General features: G+C 58.2%; 1 protein-coding gene across 2 annotated transcripts in view; it reads right to left on the bottom strand.

Moving 5' to 3' along the window:
- COL4A2 (collagen type IV alpha 2 chain) overlaps nucleotides 1-17,947 on the bottom strand; it is a 167,106-nt gene that overhangs the window by 19,282 nt on the left and 129,877 nt on the right. For both annotated transcript variants that reach the window (XM_061133259.1, XM_061133258.1), the window contains exons 19-29: nucleotides 17,055-17,165; nucleotides 16,449-16,598; nucleotides 11,425-11,517; nucleotides 11,041-11,198; nucleotides 7,935-8,007; nucleotides 7,743-7,849; nucleotides 6,599-6,800; nucleotides 6,166-6,225; nucleotides 4,540-4,596; nucleotides 3,721-3,828; nucleotides 1,232-1,453 (exon numbers count right to left, since the gene is read on the bottom strand). In XM_061133259.1, the coding sequence (XP_060989242.1) occupies nucleotides 1,232-1,453; nucleotides 3,721-3,828; nucleotides 4,540-4,596; nucleotides 6,166-6,225; nucleotides 6,599-6,800; nucleotides 7,743-7,849; nucleotides 7,935-8,007; nucleotides 11,041-11,198; nucleotides 11,425-11,517; nucleotides 16,449-16,598; nucleotides 17,055-17,165 (1,341 nt within the window). The remainder of the gene's footprint in view (nucleotides 1-1,231; nucleotides 1,454-3,720; nucleotides 3,829-4,539; nucleotides 4,597-6,165; nucleotides 6,226-6,598; nucleotides 6,801-7,742; nucleotides 7,850-7,934; nucleotides 8,008-11,040; nucleotides 11,199-11,424; nucleotides 11,518-16,448; nucleotides 16,599-17,054; nucleotides 17,166-17,947) is intronic.

Below are 17,947 nucleotides of genomic sequence, written 5' to 3'. Positions count from 1 at the left end.
TGAGCATTTGGCCACATTTTAAAATGCTCTTGACAAGCACATTAAATGACTGTGTAACATCCTGGTCCACCTGCTGCTGCTGCCAGGGGTGGTCGAACAGACGTGGAAACAGTTTCCCCAAACTGATGCTTTGGAAGCCAGAGCTTTGACCAAGCAGAGTCCTCTGCATAAACCAGCAATTCATCAAGGTGACGCTGAACGTAGGAATCCTCCACACGCTCGCTGTTTACTGCGGTTTCGCTCAGACTTTTTGAAGTTTGCGGGAAACAGCTATATTTAAAAAATCTATCACAGGCCTCCTTCGGTAAAAGAGCTCAGGCAAAGACTTTATACTCTGATTGCGGCAGGATGGGCGGGCACATACTCCTGACAGTGGGGCATCCGTCTGCTTGTCGAGAACCCTCAGTGCTGCTCGTGAAGGATGCCCACTGGTCTGGAGGCCGTTGCAGGGGGTACATCATGTCCCATACCCCAGAGGCAGCCCCAGTCAGCCTGGGCTCGGACGCTGGGCCAAGGACAGCAGAGCTGATAACCTAACAGCTGATGCCTCTCTGATGGAGACCCCAAACGGCCTGGCGGTCACCCCACCTCCTCCAGCAACACAAGCCCACGGGAGTCTGCATGCTGGGCTCTCAGGGCCCGTTTCACATAAACTGGACACGCAAAGCTCTGGGCACCTGTTCACACACCAGTCAGTGGGCACCCTGCCACTTTGCACCCACACCTTGAGCTGTGTGCCAGACCATCTGTCTTCCTCCCAAGCCCTGTCTGAGCCCGGCCCGCCCCTGGCTTCTTCACACCAACTGCACCCGTTCCGCAGCGGCGTGCAGGAACCTGCACCCTGGTTCCTGCCCACCTGGGACCAGCGCGAGTCCGTGGCCGGGGGGACCCGGACCACACAGCTCGAGGTGCGTGGCCGGTGGGCGAGGCTTCACCTGCTGCTCCCCATTACTCCCACCCCCCTCCCCATCCACGGAGGAACTGTTTCCACGAAACCAGCCCCTGGTGCCCAAACGGCTAGGGACCCCTGCAGTACACAGCATGGTGATCACTGCTCTAGAACGTTCCGAAGGAAGGCCGGAACAAAGGAGGACAAGCAGGACGGAGACCCACGGGCCCGCATGGGGTCCTGGGCTCCTTCCCAGCCCCCAGGAGGGATCCTCGACCCCGCCCCCGCCAGGAGCCTCGGAGCAGTGGCCCTGCACCCCCCTCCTCTGCCTCCGTGACTCACCCCTGAAGCCAGGCGCGCCTCTCTCTCCGGGAGGGCCCTTCAGTCCGGGGCGTCCAGGCAGTCCGGAGTCTCCCCGGGGCCCGGGCTGGGCCCCCAGCACTTCTCCAGGAAGGCCCCTGTCTCCTGGGGGCCCGACTGGCCCCGGCAGGCCAGAGGTGCCAGGGAGTCCATCCAGGCCGGGGGGGCCCACTGCACCTTTGGAGCCGCGGGGTCCCATGAACCCTGAAAGGAAGCACAGGGCATGCTCATAAGCAGAGGTCAGCATCAGAGAGAGTGGAGACAGCGGGGGGCTGCTGTGGGGGGTCGGCTTGAGCGCCCGCGGCGTCTCTGGTCTCAAACCCACACGGCTCCCAGGGGTGCCCTCCTGCCTCCCCGAGTCTGACCCCAGCCCTGTGTGGTAGCCACGGTGGACCGGGGGCGGCCGGGTCAGCGCTCCCTGGACTGAAGCCCTCGGCACTCGTGGGCCTGCGGCTGTGAACAGGGAGCTTGTGGACACCAGTGGGCAGCTGTGGATGAGGGACAGGCTTTCTCAAGCACCGCGCCCTCCTCCAGTCTGATGAGGGCGCATCTGACTCGCGGGCCAGATCCTGCAGTTTAAGCCTGCTCGGCTGGGCACACAGACTATGATTCCTAAACCCCCTTCGTTTTCAAGGCAAGAAGGTATTAACATACTAGCATGCTAACCATCCTATAGGTTGATGCTACGATGCCTTTATGGGAGATGAAGCCACATTCGTGCTGAGGTGGGATCACCTCTGCAGGAGAATGTGACATTTTCTCTTAAAGGCAAAATGCTTGTAGGTTTTTCCTCTTTGCTTGTATTTACATTTAAAGTTGCAGTTGTTCACCTACCAGTGTTTACAAAGTCATGTATTTGGGATGGGTGCTTTTACTATAATAAAATGCTATCATTTGTGAAAAAAGAAAAACGAATCAGCATCCTCTCAAAACGATTCACCCATCACTTCAGTACATGTGCTGTCACCCAAGGGACAAAGCTGTAACTTCTCAACATCCCAGGTAGGCGGCAAAATGATACCGCCCGATCCCCCGGTGTGCTGGTGGAAACACTTCCCTTCTCCAAGGCCTTGATAAAAGACACAGGGAGCAAGCCTCCTAGTTCTGCAAATCATGGAGCAACACAACATGAAAGGCAACGAGATCCAGGTTTGCAATGGTCCCCATGGCCTGGAACACTGACTCCAGGAAGAAGGTCTATCGGGGACTGATGCTGAATTGTAAGTTTAGGATTAGACCAATTGGCTGAGTGCAGGACAGGGAAGGGGAACAATTCAGCTGTTCTTTGCTGAAAACACTTGCTAAGGGTCTGCATGTAAGGAATCCACTGTTCTGTGTGAGTCCAGACATCCGGAATGTTCTCTTTAGTTCCTGGAGCTCGGTTGAAAGGAACATTGACAAGCTGGAGGGCAGTCACAGAAGGATGGGAGATCTCTGCGGCCACGGATATTAAGTCATAAAAAGAAATGTTTGCATTCCTGGGGTCAGGTCTGCCCACTTGTGAGATGTCTATTGGGCATGTGGCCACTGTTTCCCCTTGTGGGTGAGGCGTGGTTATGGAGCAGAACCACTGACTCGAGGAACAACCAGCGGAGACCTGCTGGGAGGCAGGTTTCATTCCCACCGAGGACTTTCTAGCAGCAGGAGAGCTTCGATGTTTCACCAGTGTGGGGCGGGGAGAGAGATTCCAGGGAGCCCAGCAGAGGATGTGGCCGGGATCCTGCAGCGGATGTTTGGCTTGGGGGGCCTCAGTGAAGCCACCTACAGCTTTGTTCAGATAACACGATTCCCCAGTGTCTGGCCCTCTGCGCACCAGGTAACATAGGCTGGGCTCCCGCGCCCCCTCCAAGCCGGGACCCCAAAGGGACACCTGTGTCTGGGGTCTCTGAGTCATTTTCCAGGGTGTGTGGACACGCAGGCAGCTGCTGTCAACTTCTGCCCACCGTTCATTACTGGAAACATGCTCATTTCCCTCCATATACAGCTAAAGGGCTTAAGCTTTTTCACTAAATGGCTCCCATGATGCTTTGCTGGGTCAAATGTAGATGAAATGGTTTGAACTGCTGACTCAGACAAGCTGTAAACTGCAGCGCAGACGGGCAACGCTGTGAATAGCAAAACACAGGTGTTCTTTGCGTGGTATCCAGTGAGCGATCAGCAGATCAGATATTGATGATGAGGGCTCAGAGGGTAAGTTTACGTGTCCTTAGAATGCCTCATGTCCACCAGAGAAAAACCTTTCTGCCTACCTTTTTTTTTTTTTTTTTCATGCAAGATCTGTAAGCTTCTTCCACAAAACATCAGTGATGAAAAGGGAGACACTTTTTAATTTCCCAAGGACGAGCAAAAATTGCCACTGAGCATGTGTTGGCAGTTTCTAAATGTTAAGACAATGGAGCTGGGGCACCCAGATGGTACACACAGTCCTTCCCCGAACCTATGAGGCTGAGCTGCACCCTACCCCGACTCACCTGGGGGTCCTGGGAATCCCTCTCGACCCGGATCTCCTGGGAGACCCTTGAGCCCTGGCACTCCATCGGCTCCTGAAAATCCTGGAACTCCTCTGAGGCCTTTGGCACCTAAATGACCCAGAGAGACCCAGACACATGTCAGAGCTGCATGCGGAGACCCCAGCAGGAGAGGGACAGAGCGGGTCAAGGCCAGCCCCTGACCTCACACGGTCTCTTAGGAAACAGGGAAGTGATGAGCCCGGGGCACGTCAGCCCAGAAACAGCACCCCTGGCAGATGGCAGGGCTAAGTATGGGTCTACACCAGCAACTGAGGGTCAGTGTAGACCAGCAATGGAATGTCGAGCGACACCAGAAATGTAGGTCTACACACACCAGAATGTCGGTCGACACCAGAGGCTGAGGGCTGTTCACGCCCCGCCCCTCTCACCTGACGGGTGTACCTTCTGGGCTCTGCTCCCCCCAGGCCCACTGAAAACTGTCTCTGAACCCACCCCCCGGGAGTGGTCACCACTCTGGGGGCAGCAGCCTTGGTGCCTGTGTGGGGCCCACAGCGGACAGGCCTCCCCAGGGCTCGGGCAGGGAGGGTCATGGAGAGCCGTGTGGACCACAGGCTTGGGCTTCAGCTAGGTGTCAGTCACCACTCAATTTCCCGCAGCGATGAGCGCAAGTCAGCCTCCCGCAGAAGAGGCCAGCATGTGGTATTGTACCAAGAACCCTGGACGCTGGGCAGGGGTGTCACCGGGGCGGAGAAGGAGGGCCAGAGAGGGGCGGGGAAGGTGGGGACGCTCTGAGCAGGGTGGGAAGGGCTTTCCCATTACCTGGGGGGCCGGGGAGGCCTGGCTGGCCTGGGGATCCCTTGGGTCCTCCAACACAACCTGCCAAGAGAGAAGAGGGCCGTTTTAACCACTGTCCACACCCAGCCTCACGGCGTCGGACGTTGCCAAGGTCAAGAGCATTGGCCATGAAAACCTGCTACCATTTAACGATCAGTGTGATCTGATGATTCAATTAATTTTGGTGCTGACATAACTTTAATTTCACTGTGTAACGCAATCGTAATGTTAATATAAAATGCAAATGAAGGAAGTCCCATGGGAGGCTAACGGGAGCCGTGCTGGCAGAGGAGGGGTCCCCCTCATCAGGGCAAGTCAGCCTCGTTCATCTGGGTCCCCCATGCATGTCAGCCAGTGTGGACGCCTTTCTTTCTTTGGAAATTTCCACCGGGGATGGAGGAAAACTTTGAAAGATGCTCTGTGACTTTGATTACGTTCAGAACTGGCTACAACTTGCCGCTGGGTTTGTGCAGGACGAAACCCGGTGGTGGCCGCCTCCGGCTGGGGACCCCCTCTGGCTGGGGACCCCACGCAGGGGTGTTTTGTCAGACTGGGAACCTGCGCAGGGGCAGCGCTTCGAGAGGCCCTTTGTCCGTCGGCCTGGGATCCAGCAGGGCTCCTACTTTGGCCCCACTGACGGCCAGAGAGGGGCTGTGGGCTCCTCTGCAACAGGAGTGGTTCCAGGTACCCAGATGGCCAGCCCAGGTCATCAAAAGAAAGGACCGTGGACGTCTCCAGGGGGCCGGGCCTCCAGCCTGCAGAGCTGCACCCCCAGGGCCTTCCTGCAGCTGCGAGACTGGCCAGACCTCTGGAAGCTCCCGGGTTGCTGTTCCCGCTCTGCAGGCTGGCCCGAGTGCCTGACCCACCCGCACACCTCGAGGCAGGGCCCGAAGGTCCGGAGGCCCTTCTCCAACCCCGGCCTGCATCCTGAGAGTCAGCCCCAGACCTCGACTCCCACAGGTGAGGCACCGCCGCCCCGACCTTCAGATGGCCTGCCAGCCTCTTCGACTCTGAAAACCTCACCTTCTGCGCTCTGCTCTTCAACTCCTGACCGGGCACCCCCCTGGACTCACCCCTCTGTCTGGCTGCCCCGCAGTTTCTATGCCCCCCCCACTGGTTTCTAACTCCCCCCGCAGTTTCTAGGCCCCCCGGCTGGAGGCTTTGCCCGTCTGATGGCAGCCGGGTCAGCTTCTGGACTGCCCCCTCCCCTCCACAGCGCCAAGGTCACCGGCCATCCTCTCTGTACCCATCGGCCCTATTCTCTCAAGCATTCATTCACGGCTGGACCAAAGTCTTCTCACACGTGGACCTGATCCTCACCCTGTTTAACGGGTACATAATGCACAGCTGACCTTCACACACAAACAAATGCACACTCTAGGTGAGAAAGCTTGTACCCGTGGAGTCTGACCAACCCTGTAAACAGAGGCTTCGTACCGTGGGGACAGCTTGGTGACACGTGGTCATCCCCTGGCCCTGCCCGGGGTTCTCAGGCCAGTCCGCACGTGTTTCTACTCTGACGGCAGCTCCGCGCCCCCGGTGGGACCCCCGGCCGCTCTCCATGAGCACAAACTCCATAAACTGTTTCTAAGGGTCCTGTCGTGACAGTACCTGGCTGGATGGTCTCCTGTCCGTCTGCTCCGATGGGCCTTTTCACACCCGAGTCACAGTCTGGGGGAGAGACGTAGCAGCAGGGTGAGGCGATTGTGCAACAGTGGAGAGAGCCTGGCTTATCTGTGTGTGCACACGTGTGCATGTGGGTGCGTGCTGGTGGGAAGGCTGGGGTGGGCAGGGCACTGGAGGCCCGTTTCCGAGCTTCGGTGCTCCGCCTCTGCACGTCCAGCTGGGGTGAGAGCCCGTGCTGGGTCTGGAGAACCCCGAGGCCGGGTGGCGCGCGTGATGCTGAGGACTGATGGAGCAGCGCAGTGCCTCGAGTGACCGCCCCGGCCCCGCCCCTTTCACACACCGCTGGGGAAGAGCGGCAGGTGTGGAAGCACAAACAGTGTCTCACGACTGTGAAAGAGGCAAGCCTGGGCCCGCGTACCGATCTGTCCCGGAGCGCCGGGGAGGCCGGGAGGCCCCCGGAAGCCTGGTGGTCCGGGCAATCCAGCATCGCCGGGGAAGCCGCGCTCGCCTTTGGGGCCTGGCAGGCCCAGTCCTGCGGGGCCCCTCTCCCCTGGAAGGCCCTTCGTGCCGGGGGCTCCTGGTTGGCCTGCATCCCCTGGGGGGCCTTTGATGCCATCGCCCTGTGAGAAATCAGGAACATCTCTTACAACACGTGGAAACCTCAGAGACAGCCATCTTGCCAGGCCCACCGCCTCGACCCCGGAATTCCACGCTATGGACACGGGGCAGAAGACAGCAGGGATGAACAGGAACCCCGGTCACGGTCTGGCCAGGTCACAGAAACAAAGGACAGACGTCACGACAGCCATGAACAAGACTCTAGAGGATGGGAATCTGTTTGAGTACTTTTCTTTTCCAAGCTCTGCTTGGACCTTCAATCTCAGGAGGAATTCTTCGAGAGAGCAGTTATGCAGAGATCTGGCTAAACGGGGCAGGAACACATTATTTTATCTTTAGGACTTAGCACCTGTGACCAGTCTCCTATTCTCAAGGGGCAGTGCAGTGGTAAACGGGAGGAAGTCTTTGGACGAGAAAGAGCAGCAAGCTTGTTAGAATAAGGAGAGATGGTGGGACCAGCAGAGCGGAAGCTGGGAGGTGGAGAGCTACACTACGTCCAGTTCACTCCGCTCCGCGGGGTGGGGTGAGCTTGGAGCGGGGCAGAGGACTCTGGTGTCCACGGCTACCTGCCCCTCGCCGTCTGCCCTCCGTCTTCCCGCAGAAAGGAAACGAAGTTGTGTGTTTTACAAGCAATCCTCGAAAAAGTGTTTCCCATCCATCTAGGGATATTCGGTTGGCAGAGGAGGTGGGTCTCTCAGGCTACATTACAGCAGGAGGAATGTTTATTTCCTCTTTTTCTTTCAAATGTTCACTCTGGGCTTGGCTTCAACCGCACTCACTGTTCCCTTAAAAACTATGATTCCTGCTCATCAAAAGAGGACAGGTTGAGCTGGAGGGTGTCCGGCTGGTCAGCACCTCTGACGCTCAGGTGTGTAAGAACATGGCTGACGGGGGTGAGGGCTGAGCCCCCTCTCCGCTCCCCCCACCACCCCCGAGGTACTCACGGGAGGGCCTGGGAGCCCGTGGAACCCATCAAGCCCGGGCGGTCCTGGGATGCCGTCGCCACCCTTCAGCCCTGGCACGCCTGGGACGCCGGGCTGGCCCCGCTCACCTGGCGGAGGAGCAGGGTGTGAGTCTACCCTTCCAGGGCCAACAGGGGGCGACCGGTCTTGGACCCACTGCCCACAGAGACTGACCTTTGGTGGTGATGGTCCTGGAGTCTCCCTTCATCCCTTTGGGCCCGGGAGGACCGACGTTACCAGGGGCTCCCTGTGGAAACAAACACACAGTTCCTTCTTTCTCCACCCAGTCCAGGGCCTCCGAGAAGACAACAATTCCTGTTCCTACGACTTGAGGGCCTTTACCTGGCATCAAGCCCAGAGCCGGACACGTCTGTCCCGGCTGCCCAGTGCCACGGCCACCAACCACCAATGGCCACGGGGCCGGTAGAACTCAGATGCTGACTGTAAAATTTTAAGTAGCTAAAACTTAAGGGACGTAGCCACACATGGCTGGATGCAGAAAGTAAGAACCTTGCTGCTCAACGTGTGGTCCACAGGTGGGCAGCTCCGGCCTCCCCGGGAGCTTGTCAGGAAGGCAGACTCTCAGAGTTCAGCCCAGGGCCGCAGAAACGCCATCTGCAGTCACAAACTCTTTAACTTTGGAGAAGCGATCCTCTACCACGACTTCAAGGCTGCTAACTCAACTACAATTTTGTAGAATCTGGGCAAATAGTAAGCCGCCAGGTATGAACGATGTTTGTGATCATTCAATATTGAACAATAAGAGTGTTTAATCTATAGCTTGTCTTCCTAACTGAAATCAAGGTTGGAACAAAAAATTATACTTTAGAGACAACTCAAGTTGGGGACATTCACATTTAAAGCTGTAAAATCTAGTTTAGGTCTTTCAGTGAGCAGAAATGAGCAGATGAACATTTCAGGATGCATTAAAAAAAATTATTTATTAGTTAGTTTCAGCATGCCAGAACTCTTAGTGGTGGCACGTGGGGTCTCGTTCCCTGACCAGGGATGGAACCTTGGCCCCCCGCACTGGGCGTGCGGAGCCTTAGCTCCTTGACCACCAGGCAAGTCACAGGGTGCATTTTGATGTGCATGACTTGCTAGTTTTGGGCAAGTCTTGGTTGCTGGTAATTGTAAGAATATGGGAGCTTTAAGTGTTGGTTTAATTAAATGGAATGTTTCAAACGAAATGTTCTTTTCTCCTTAAGAAGTCCACAGATGCTTGATTTATCGATTTTGTTCCTTTGCAGAAAAGGATGACATTCTCTCTGTATCTAGAACAAAGTCTCCCACAGAGGCAGGACATGACTCAGAGGTTCTGGGTAACTGGATGGATGCACGGGTTCATTTACTAACCGATTTCCATATTTGCGGTGCTCTGGCAGATCCTATCAGTATAGATACTAAACCACAAAAAATCTGTCTGAGGCATTCCTGCTGCAGATACACAAGCATACAATCAAATGCAAGATGTGGCTCGGTGGTAAAGAATCTGCCTGCAGTGCAGGAGACGCGGGTTCATTCCCGGGGTGGGGAAGATCCCCCGGAGGAGGGCATGGCAACCCACTCCAGCATCCTTGCCTGGAGAAGCCCATGGACAGAGGAGCCTGGCGGGCTACAGTCCCTGGGGCCGCAAAGAGCCGAACATGACTTAGTGACAATACCTGAGACGTCTGAATGCAGGTGCTGTGGGTATGCATGCCACACAGCCGGGGAAGCACACGCTCTTGGAAGATTTTAGACATTCCATGTGCACAACATGAGATCCCCCTGGCTTCTTGGAATGCTCCATCACTTTACAAAGAATCGAACGTCCTACCAGTTCCGCCGTTCCTCAGTTTGGATTCGCACCATGCACGCTTTTTCTGAATACTTGAGCAACTTCTACATGCTTAGCCAGGATTTGGAGATGATGTCATTTTTAAACTAGCAGGAAATGTAGCACCTGCTATGTCCAGCTGGATAAGCATTTGTCTTCTGGGAAGTCCCAGAGAACGGAGCAGAGAGGGGCTTTAGACCTCATTTTCACCCGCAAAGCTCCCTCAGCATGAAGCAGTTTGAGAAATGACCCTCTGCATCTGCAGCTTGAGGGGCTGCACGCCGCCTGCATCTCTACACCTTGCCAGGTGGTTCTAAGCATCCTTGGCCGGGGGTCCTGAGCAAACATTCCTCTACTGCTGAATATACAAAATGCTAGACGTTCCACTGTACAGATGTCCCGCAGTTCTCTTTTTAAGTAAAAAATAAATAAAAAATAGTTTGTCTCCCCCGGAAATTTGCTTTGAAATCACTAGTGGGTTAAAACCTGCCACAGAGAAAGACCTACTCCAGACCATCTTTTCTTAGGGTGTGAAACGAGGCCCACTTAGCTGGAATCCACAGGCAGAAAACTCCACACATTCATCCCAAGTACATTCGTGATTTACTTGGACGTCTCGCTTTTTATGGAGTGAAGGGAGCCTTCATAGAACACTGAATCTGAAGTACAGACAGGCTTCTTTTTTTGAGATATAACTCACATAAGATTAATTATTTTAAAGCATATAATTCAGGGTGGGTTTTTTTTTTTTAGTATTTTCATAAAGTTCTGCAACCGTCACTATTACCTAATTCCAGACCATTTTCATCACCCCAAAAAGAATCAGTCACTCCACTGTCCGCGCTTCCAACCCTTGGCAACCACCAACCTACTTTCTGCCCGGACAGCCCTGTTCTGGACACTTCACAGGAGTGGTATCATGTAACACCTGTCCTACCGGGTCAGGCCTAATGAGCACAGCGTTCCTGAGGGCACCCGCTGCAACACGCGCCAGCACTTCACGCCTCTGGATGAATGAACGACGCTGCACCAGGTGGGGACGCCGCGTCTGCTCCATCCACTTAGCGCTTACGGGCACCGGGGCTGTTTCCACTTTCCAGCTAGTGCGTGAATGCCGCCGTGAACGGCAAAGTGCAAGTTTTGGTGTGGACACCTGCTTTCAGTCTCCTGGGTCTGCACTTAGGAGGGGACTTTCCGGGTCACGTGACACCTCTACGTTTGACCTTTTGAGGAAGAGTCAAGCTGTTTTCCACAACAGCTGCCCCACTTCACGTTCCCACCAGGAAAAGATTTAAGTGTCTCTGGGAATATGCAGCTTTTTTTGAATGGCGCCCTGGGTGCCTAAGCGCTGCTGGTCTAACGTGTGTGATTCAGTAAATGAAAGCAGGGCGGGGGGGGGGGGGGCGCGGGGTCAGGGGTCAAAGTCGCCTTGTTGGTCTCGTGGCAGAGCAGGTCTCTCACCTTGAACCCGGGGAAGCCAGGGAGGCCGTGCTGGCCGGGGTCTCCTTGGCTGCCTTTACTGCCAGGCTGCCCGTTGGTGCCTGCAAAGCCCTTGGGTCCTGGCAGCCCCGGAGGCCCCCTGATGAACTGGTCTGCACATTTACAGTCGCCGGCGTCACCTGCAATGTGGGGGAGACGGGGCGCCGTGCTGTTTATCCGAGACACGCGGGTACACCCTCCTGGGGCTCTGCAGGGGCAGGGGCTGGGCTGGGGGGGCCGCGCCGCAGGACGCGCCCACTCCGGTCCTCACACCCCTGGGGCGGGGAGCGGGGCTGGGGGTCTCAGCGTCGTCTCAGAACCAGCGGGGGGTGGGCTGTCGCGCCCCCTTGCCCTGGCCTGCCTCACCTTTCCATCCTTTCTGTCCGCGAGCCCCGGGGAACCCGGCGGAGCCAGGGAAGCCCCCACTTCCTCTTGCTCCTTTCAGGCCGAACAGGAAACCTGAGGGGAAGACCCACAAGGACGGCAGGTCAGCTCAGCCCAGGGCCCGCCGCCTGCTTCCTGCGAGGGAAGGTTTACAGCCTTACCTCCCAACAGACGACCACCCCCCGCCCAACTCCAGCCCAGGCGCTCTCAGAAAGACTTCCTTTTTGTGGCCACTGCTTCCAGGGTTGGAAGACACGCGAACACCTGTGATTTCAGTTTTTTCATTAAAGTCTACAAATAGACATCTTTACTTTTCAGAAACGTTGAGTCCAAAGAGGAGTTTTGATTTTTTTTTTAATCATGTATTTTACTTATGTGTTAAAGACTTGAGATCACCACAACCTCTGGTTCCCAGAAAGACAAAGACCCAGAGCAAAACCAAACCATGAAAGGCGTTAAGGGGAACTCCTCCCTTCTCTGCCCCGGGCCTGGAACAGGTGCACGTGGGCACGCCCCTCCCCACAAGCCCCAGGGGCTTCCACCCTGGGTGCACACACGTCCACACACGCACACGTGTAACCGTGTGGATAACCTGTGATCCAGCCCCTCCCCACCTTCCCCCTCACTGGGATGGGGGCCCTCGGGCGTCCTGCTCGTCTGGGGCTCTGAGCATCCCAACCAAGGACGTCTGAGCTACCGTGTTGAGAAATAGACTCTTTAAAGCCCAGAAAACGCTGTTCTGCTCGAGCGGAGCGCCATCTTGTGGCGGGAACGAGGTTGTACATCCCTGAGAAGCACCAGGGCAGGGTGCTGACGCCCAGGGTCTGGCTCACGAAGCTGGAGCTGCCCGTGAGACACGCAGCGCTGACAAGGTGTCCAGTTAACCGCCGGGGGAGTCTGCGGCTCAGCGTTCAGGACGAGGCTGGGGACGTCGCCGCAGAGTAGAAATGTGCCGACAGCCTTGGCAAGTGCCAGCCCAACAGGCCGGCAGGACGTAAACAGCCTCGGTTACTCGTCAGCCCTTACTCATCCCCGTCCTTCACGAGGCTGACCACCCTCTGACCCCAGAGACGACACGCTGCGCCTGGCACTCGCCCGCTCCACGCTGCACTTCAGAGAGAAGGTCGGGGCTGAGAGCCTCCGGGACACTGGACCCGGTTGCCGAGTTGCCTGATGCCAGCTGTGGCCGTTTTGAAACTTCGCAGAAAAAAAAAAAAAGCAAGACCTTCAAGAGGCTGTAGAACCTCTCCCTGTTCTTGAGAAGGCGTGGGGCGGGCACAGCTCTCCAGGCGCTAGCCTGCGTGTTTCCCCTGGGCCTGGCAAAAATAACAAGGCACTCTCCTGTTTCCTCTGAACTCCGTCTCTGCATTTCTATTTGGCATCGTGGACAGCGAGCCAAGATTCTGGCAATGGGGATGCAGCTGGGGACAGCTGGTACATCAGCTGGTACGTCATGGTACTAAAGTCCCGTCAAAGCAGGAGAGACAAGGGCAAGGACTTCCATCCTGCACAGGACGGTGGGGGGGAAGAAGGGTGGCCCAGCAGAGGCGCCTCGGAAGGAAGGGGAGGGACAGCCGAGCCAGAGAAGAGTGCGTGCAGGGGGTGCCGGCCGGGGGGCTCTGATGGAGCAGACGGGGCCCAGCATAGGCTCCCTGGGCCCTGGGGACCAGGTCAAAGGCTTGTCAGCCTGAGGGCTTTATGCGATGTCTCCAGGTTCTCCTGATGAGTTAGGAGAAGCTAGTACTACAGGGAGTTATTTAACCACGGCTGCTTCAGGGGTGCTGGCTTTTAAAATCTGAGATAAAGACACTGTGGTGGTCTTCACTCCGTTTGCAAGTCTAGCCAGAAAAGGCACTCTGGGGCTCCCTGAAGGTGCACCTCCCCGCCCCCTTCCTTCCTATGCTGGCTTTTCTTCATCTGATAAAGTAATAATTTCAAGCGAGTCCTAAAGGATAGCAGTGAGCCTCTGTGATCTTTCCAACGTGATTTTCCTGAGGTGGCCGTGAGAAATCTGGCCGTACCCTGACTCATTCTAGAGCACAGTGGAACTGCCCCGACAGTCAGCCTGGTTAAGCGAGCTGGTGCTGGGAGTAAGCAGACATTTAGTTCAGAAAGAAAACTGCCTTCATGGTTTGCTTTTGCTGGAGCCGCGAAAGACTAAAAATTCTGGTTTCCGTCAGTAGCAACACAGAAAGCCGGGTGAAATGCAGATAACAAGAAAAGAGTCCAACAATTTTGTTCCAGGGGAAAGGCTGGAGGGCTCTGTGGGACTCAAGATCATCAATATTACATTATGACTATTCACAAAACTATTTTAAAAGGCCATTATGCTTGACTACTTTTTGTACAAGAGATTGCCTCTAAAAAGTGATTTGGGAACAATGTGTCTCATGGGTAAAATGAATACTTGAAGGAGAACTAAAGTTGTGTGCTCTTAAACTTTTAAGTTGATAAATCTATCAGACACCATTCCATCTATTTTATAAATTCCTTCTTCAGTTAACCATATGGACCAGAAATTAGTTCACGTGTTTACAGACGACTTCTGAGTAAGTTGTAGATTTACTAAGTAAGATTTATGAAGCCAGATGGTATGCGTTTGTGTCTTTATCAAAATGGAATTTAGTTACAGGAAGGATGGCAAGGTTAGCCTTCCATCGCCATCTTTTAAAGAGGCATATTTGTATGCTTTTATTTTTAATACATCATGTTCTGTTGCCAAAAAAGGGAAAACGCAACAGACAACATTGACTCAGGACATGTAACGCTCAGAGAAACTCAGCCGTTATCACAGATGGTACGGGAATAAACACTGCTGTGAGGATAATAAAAAATACTAGTGATCACACTGCTCAAACCACTTGGCAAATTCCAGGGAAATATCTGTGCCGAAATTTTTCAAAAGAATATAAGAATCTGATTTTTGCAGTTGAAGGGAAATTGGGAACACAGAACCTGAGTAACTCAGAGGACAAACTGGAACCAGAGAGGTAATGGCTGCCTTCTGTCCCCAGCGCGCTTCTCACGCCTCCGAAAGTTTCTTCTCAAGAGCCAGCAATGGGAGCGACAAAAGCCGCGTCCCCGAATCTCCCTTTTAGCTGGACCCAGACACTGCGGTGCTGTGCGTAGCCGCTCAGCCGTGTCTGACGCTTTGGGACCCCACGCCCGACGGCACCGGGGTCCAGACGCCATGCCCGTCCAGTCTGAGGCTCAGATCTTCCGTCTGGGCCCCCCACGGCTGCCGTGTCCCCCCAGGCGCTCCGGCCACTCCCGGTGTCAAGTGTCGCCACCTGTTCAGCGGCAGCTCTGGCTCGAGGGGGCCCAGAAGGCAGAGCCTCAAGTCTGCCCCGCGGGGGTCAGCCCAGGGCAGGGGGAGTCACGGCGGGCCCTTCCCGGCTGCCCCGCGGGGGTCAGCCCAGGGCAGGGGGAGTCACGGCGGGCCCTTCCCGGCTGCCCCGCGGGGGTCAGCCCAGGGCAGGGGGAGTCACGGCGGGCCCTTCCCGGCTGCCCCGCGGCGCTCAGCCCAGGGCAGGGGGAGTCACGGCGGGCCCTTCCCGGCTGCCCCGCGGCGCTCAGCCCAGGGCAGGGGGAGTCACGGCGGGCCCTTCCCGGCTGCCCCGCGGGGGTCAGCCCAGGGCAGGGGGAGTCACGGCGGGCCCTTCCCGGCTGCCCCGCGGGGGTCAGCCCAGGGCAGGGGGAGTCACGGCGGGCCCTTCCCGGCTGCCCCGCGGCGCTCAGCCCAGGGCAGGGGGAGTCACGGCGGGCCCTTCCCGGCTGCCCCGCGGGGGTCAGCCCAGGGCAGGGGGAGTCACGGCGGGCCCTTCCCGGCTGCCCCGCGGGGGTCAGCCCAGGGCAGGGGGAGTCACGGCGGGCCCTTCCCGGCTGCCCCGCGGCGCTCAGCCCAGGGCAGGGGGAGTCACGGCGGGCCCTTCCCGGCTGCCCCGCGGCGCTCAGCCCAGGGCAGGGGGAGTCACGGCGGGCCCTTCCCGGCTGCCCCGCGGCGCTCAGCCCAGGGCAGGGGGAGTCACGGCGGGCCCTTCCCGGCTGCCCCGCGGCGCTCAGCCCAGGGCAGGGGGAGTCACGGCGGGCCCTTCCCGGCTGCCCCGCGGGGGTCAGCCCAGGGCAGGGGGAGTCACGGCGGGCCCTTCCCGGCTGCCCCGCGGGGGTCACCCCAGGGCAGGGGGAGTCACGGCGGGCCCTTCCCGGCTGCCCCGCGGCGCTCAGCCCAGGGCAGGGGGAGTCACGGCGGGCCCTTCCCGGCTGCCCCGCGGCGCTCAGCCCAGGGCAGGGGGAGTCACGGCGGGCCCTTCCCGGCTGCCCCGCGGCGCTCAGCCCAGGGCAGGGGGAGTCACGGCGGGCCCTTCCCGGCTGCCCCGCGGCGCTCAGCCCAGGGCAGGGGGAGTCACGGCGGGCCCTTCCCGGCTGCCCCGCGGCGCTCAGCCCAGGGCAGGGGGAGTCACGGCGGGCCCTTCCCGGCTGCCCCGCGGGGGTCAGCCCAGGGCAGGGGGAGTCACGGCGGGCCCTTCCCGGCTGCCCCGCGGGGGTCAGCCCAGGGCAGGGGGAGTCACGGCGGGCCCTTCCCGGCTGCCCCGCGGCGCTCAGCCCAGGGCAGGGGGAGTCACGGCGGGCCCTTCCCGGCTGCCCCGCGGCGCTCAGCCCAGGGCAGGGGGAGTCACGGCGGGCCCTTCCCGGCTGCCCCGCGGGGGTCAGCCCAGGGCAGGGGGAGTCACGGCGGGCCCTTCCCGGCTGCCCCGCGGGGGTCAGCCCAGGGCAGGGGGAGTCACGGCGGGCCCTTCCCGGCTGCCCCGCGGCGCTCAGCCCAGGGCAGGGGGAGTCACGGCGGGCCCTTCCCGGCTGCCCCGTGGATGGCCTGCCACCGCCGCACCCACCGCCGCTGCCTCGTCCGCAGAATTATCAGCAGAAAAACCCAAGTGAGACTGCAGCTGCGTCCAGGCCCCTTCGTCCAGACGCCGGTATGCCCCGCCCTTGAGTCTCCCTCCACTTACCGTCTGGGCCGGGTGGTCCTGGGCGCCCGGGGGGACCGCGGAGCCCTGGCTTCCCGTCGGTCCCTCGGGGGCCGGGGTACACTGCGGGGAAACCCCGTTCTCCTGTGTAGCCTTTGGGTCCCATCTCACCCGGCAAGCCTCTCTTCTCATCTGAAAACCCAACAGCGAACACAGCCTCGTGAGCCCCCTGGGATTCAGCCACGGCACTGCTGCGCCCTGAGGCCCTGGACACCCCCACTGGACCAGTGGTTTACGGTCCAGCCAGCGACCTAAAGGGCCATGCCGCTGGTACATTTCATCAGCATCATTCCACTCTAAAAAGCCCCCTGCCTGCCCCCAGGGGACGGCCCGAGAGCTGTTAGAACGCTTGGCGATGACGTCGGAGAAAGCCCGTGCTCCTCCCAGCCAAGAAACAGACAGAACCGCGCGTGTTACCGTCAGCAGCGCGTCTAGCCTAGTTAGGACACAGCGGCTCTGAGGCCACATCCAGACGACTCAAGTGCAGGCACGCTCGGGCCAGCCGAAGGGACAGAGCACCAGTGAGGGGCGGGACTGGCGGGAGACCCAAGCGCATGTCTTAGTTTCGAGGCCACGGAAGCTTGGTACCTTCGTCTCCGATGGACGTGCCCGGCCGGCCCGGCAGACCGGGGTCTCCTGGCTCTCCGCGGGCTCCTGGCTCCCCCGGCTGTCCTGGGGATCCCGGCTCACCTCTGACACCTGGAACCGAGACAGACACCCCGCGATGAAAGGACCACTGTCCAGGCCTCGGGGCGGGTGTTCACGCTCTCGTTGCAGGTAGAGGACTGATGCCCTGCCCACCGCATGGGCGTGCGGGGCCCGAGGGTTTCGTCTGCGGCGGCCCCGACGTCAGGGAGCTCAGCCTCAAGCAAATAAGGCTGACGCTGCTGCTGTTTAGTCGCTCAGTCACGTCTGACTCTGTGCGACCCCAGGGACTGCAGCCCGCCAGGCTCCTCTGTCCATGGGGATTCTCCAGGCAAGAATACTGGAGTGGCTTGCCATTTCCTCCTCCAGGGGATCTTCCCGACCCAGGGATGGAACCTACGTCTCCTGTATTGGCAGGCAGATTCTTTATCACTGAGACACCTGGGAAGCCCAAACAGGGTTGATACAAAATTCCTATAAATATTATAAAACGAGACAGGCACAGAACACCAAAACAATATAGGACGGGAGGATTATTTGTGTGTGTGTGGGAAATCTGACTTTGAGGGACCACGGAGAATGAAAATAATAGTGGACAATATTTCTGAGCTCGTGAGTGTGCGGGCTCAGTGCTACACGCTTGACCAACATTCGATTCCCACAGAGGCGTGCGCCTGGATGGTATCACAGCCGCTGTGTCAGAGGCCAGAGAGGCACCAGGCCGCGTCATCTGACAGCGGATACGGGCAGCGGACAGTGGAGGAGGGTCAAGGGAAGGACGTCCAGGGGGCACGTCAGCCAAACGGAAGGCCCAGGGCGGGCGCAGCCAGAGCTGG

Source organism: Dama dama, chromosome 30 (assembly GCF_033118175.1).
Source record: "Dama dama isolate Ldn47 chromosome 30, ASM3311817v1, whole genome shotgun sequence".
NCBI classification, from domain to species: domain Eukaryota; kingdom Metazoa; phylum Chordata; class Mammalia; order Artiodactyla; family Cervidae; genus Dama; species Dama dama.
This window is presented reverse-complemented; position numbering and strand designations above follow the sequence as displayed.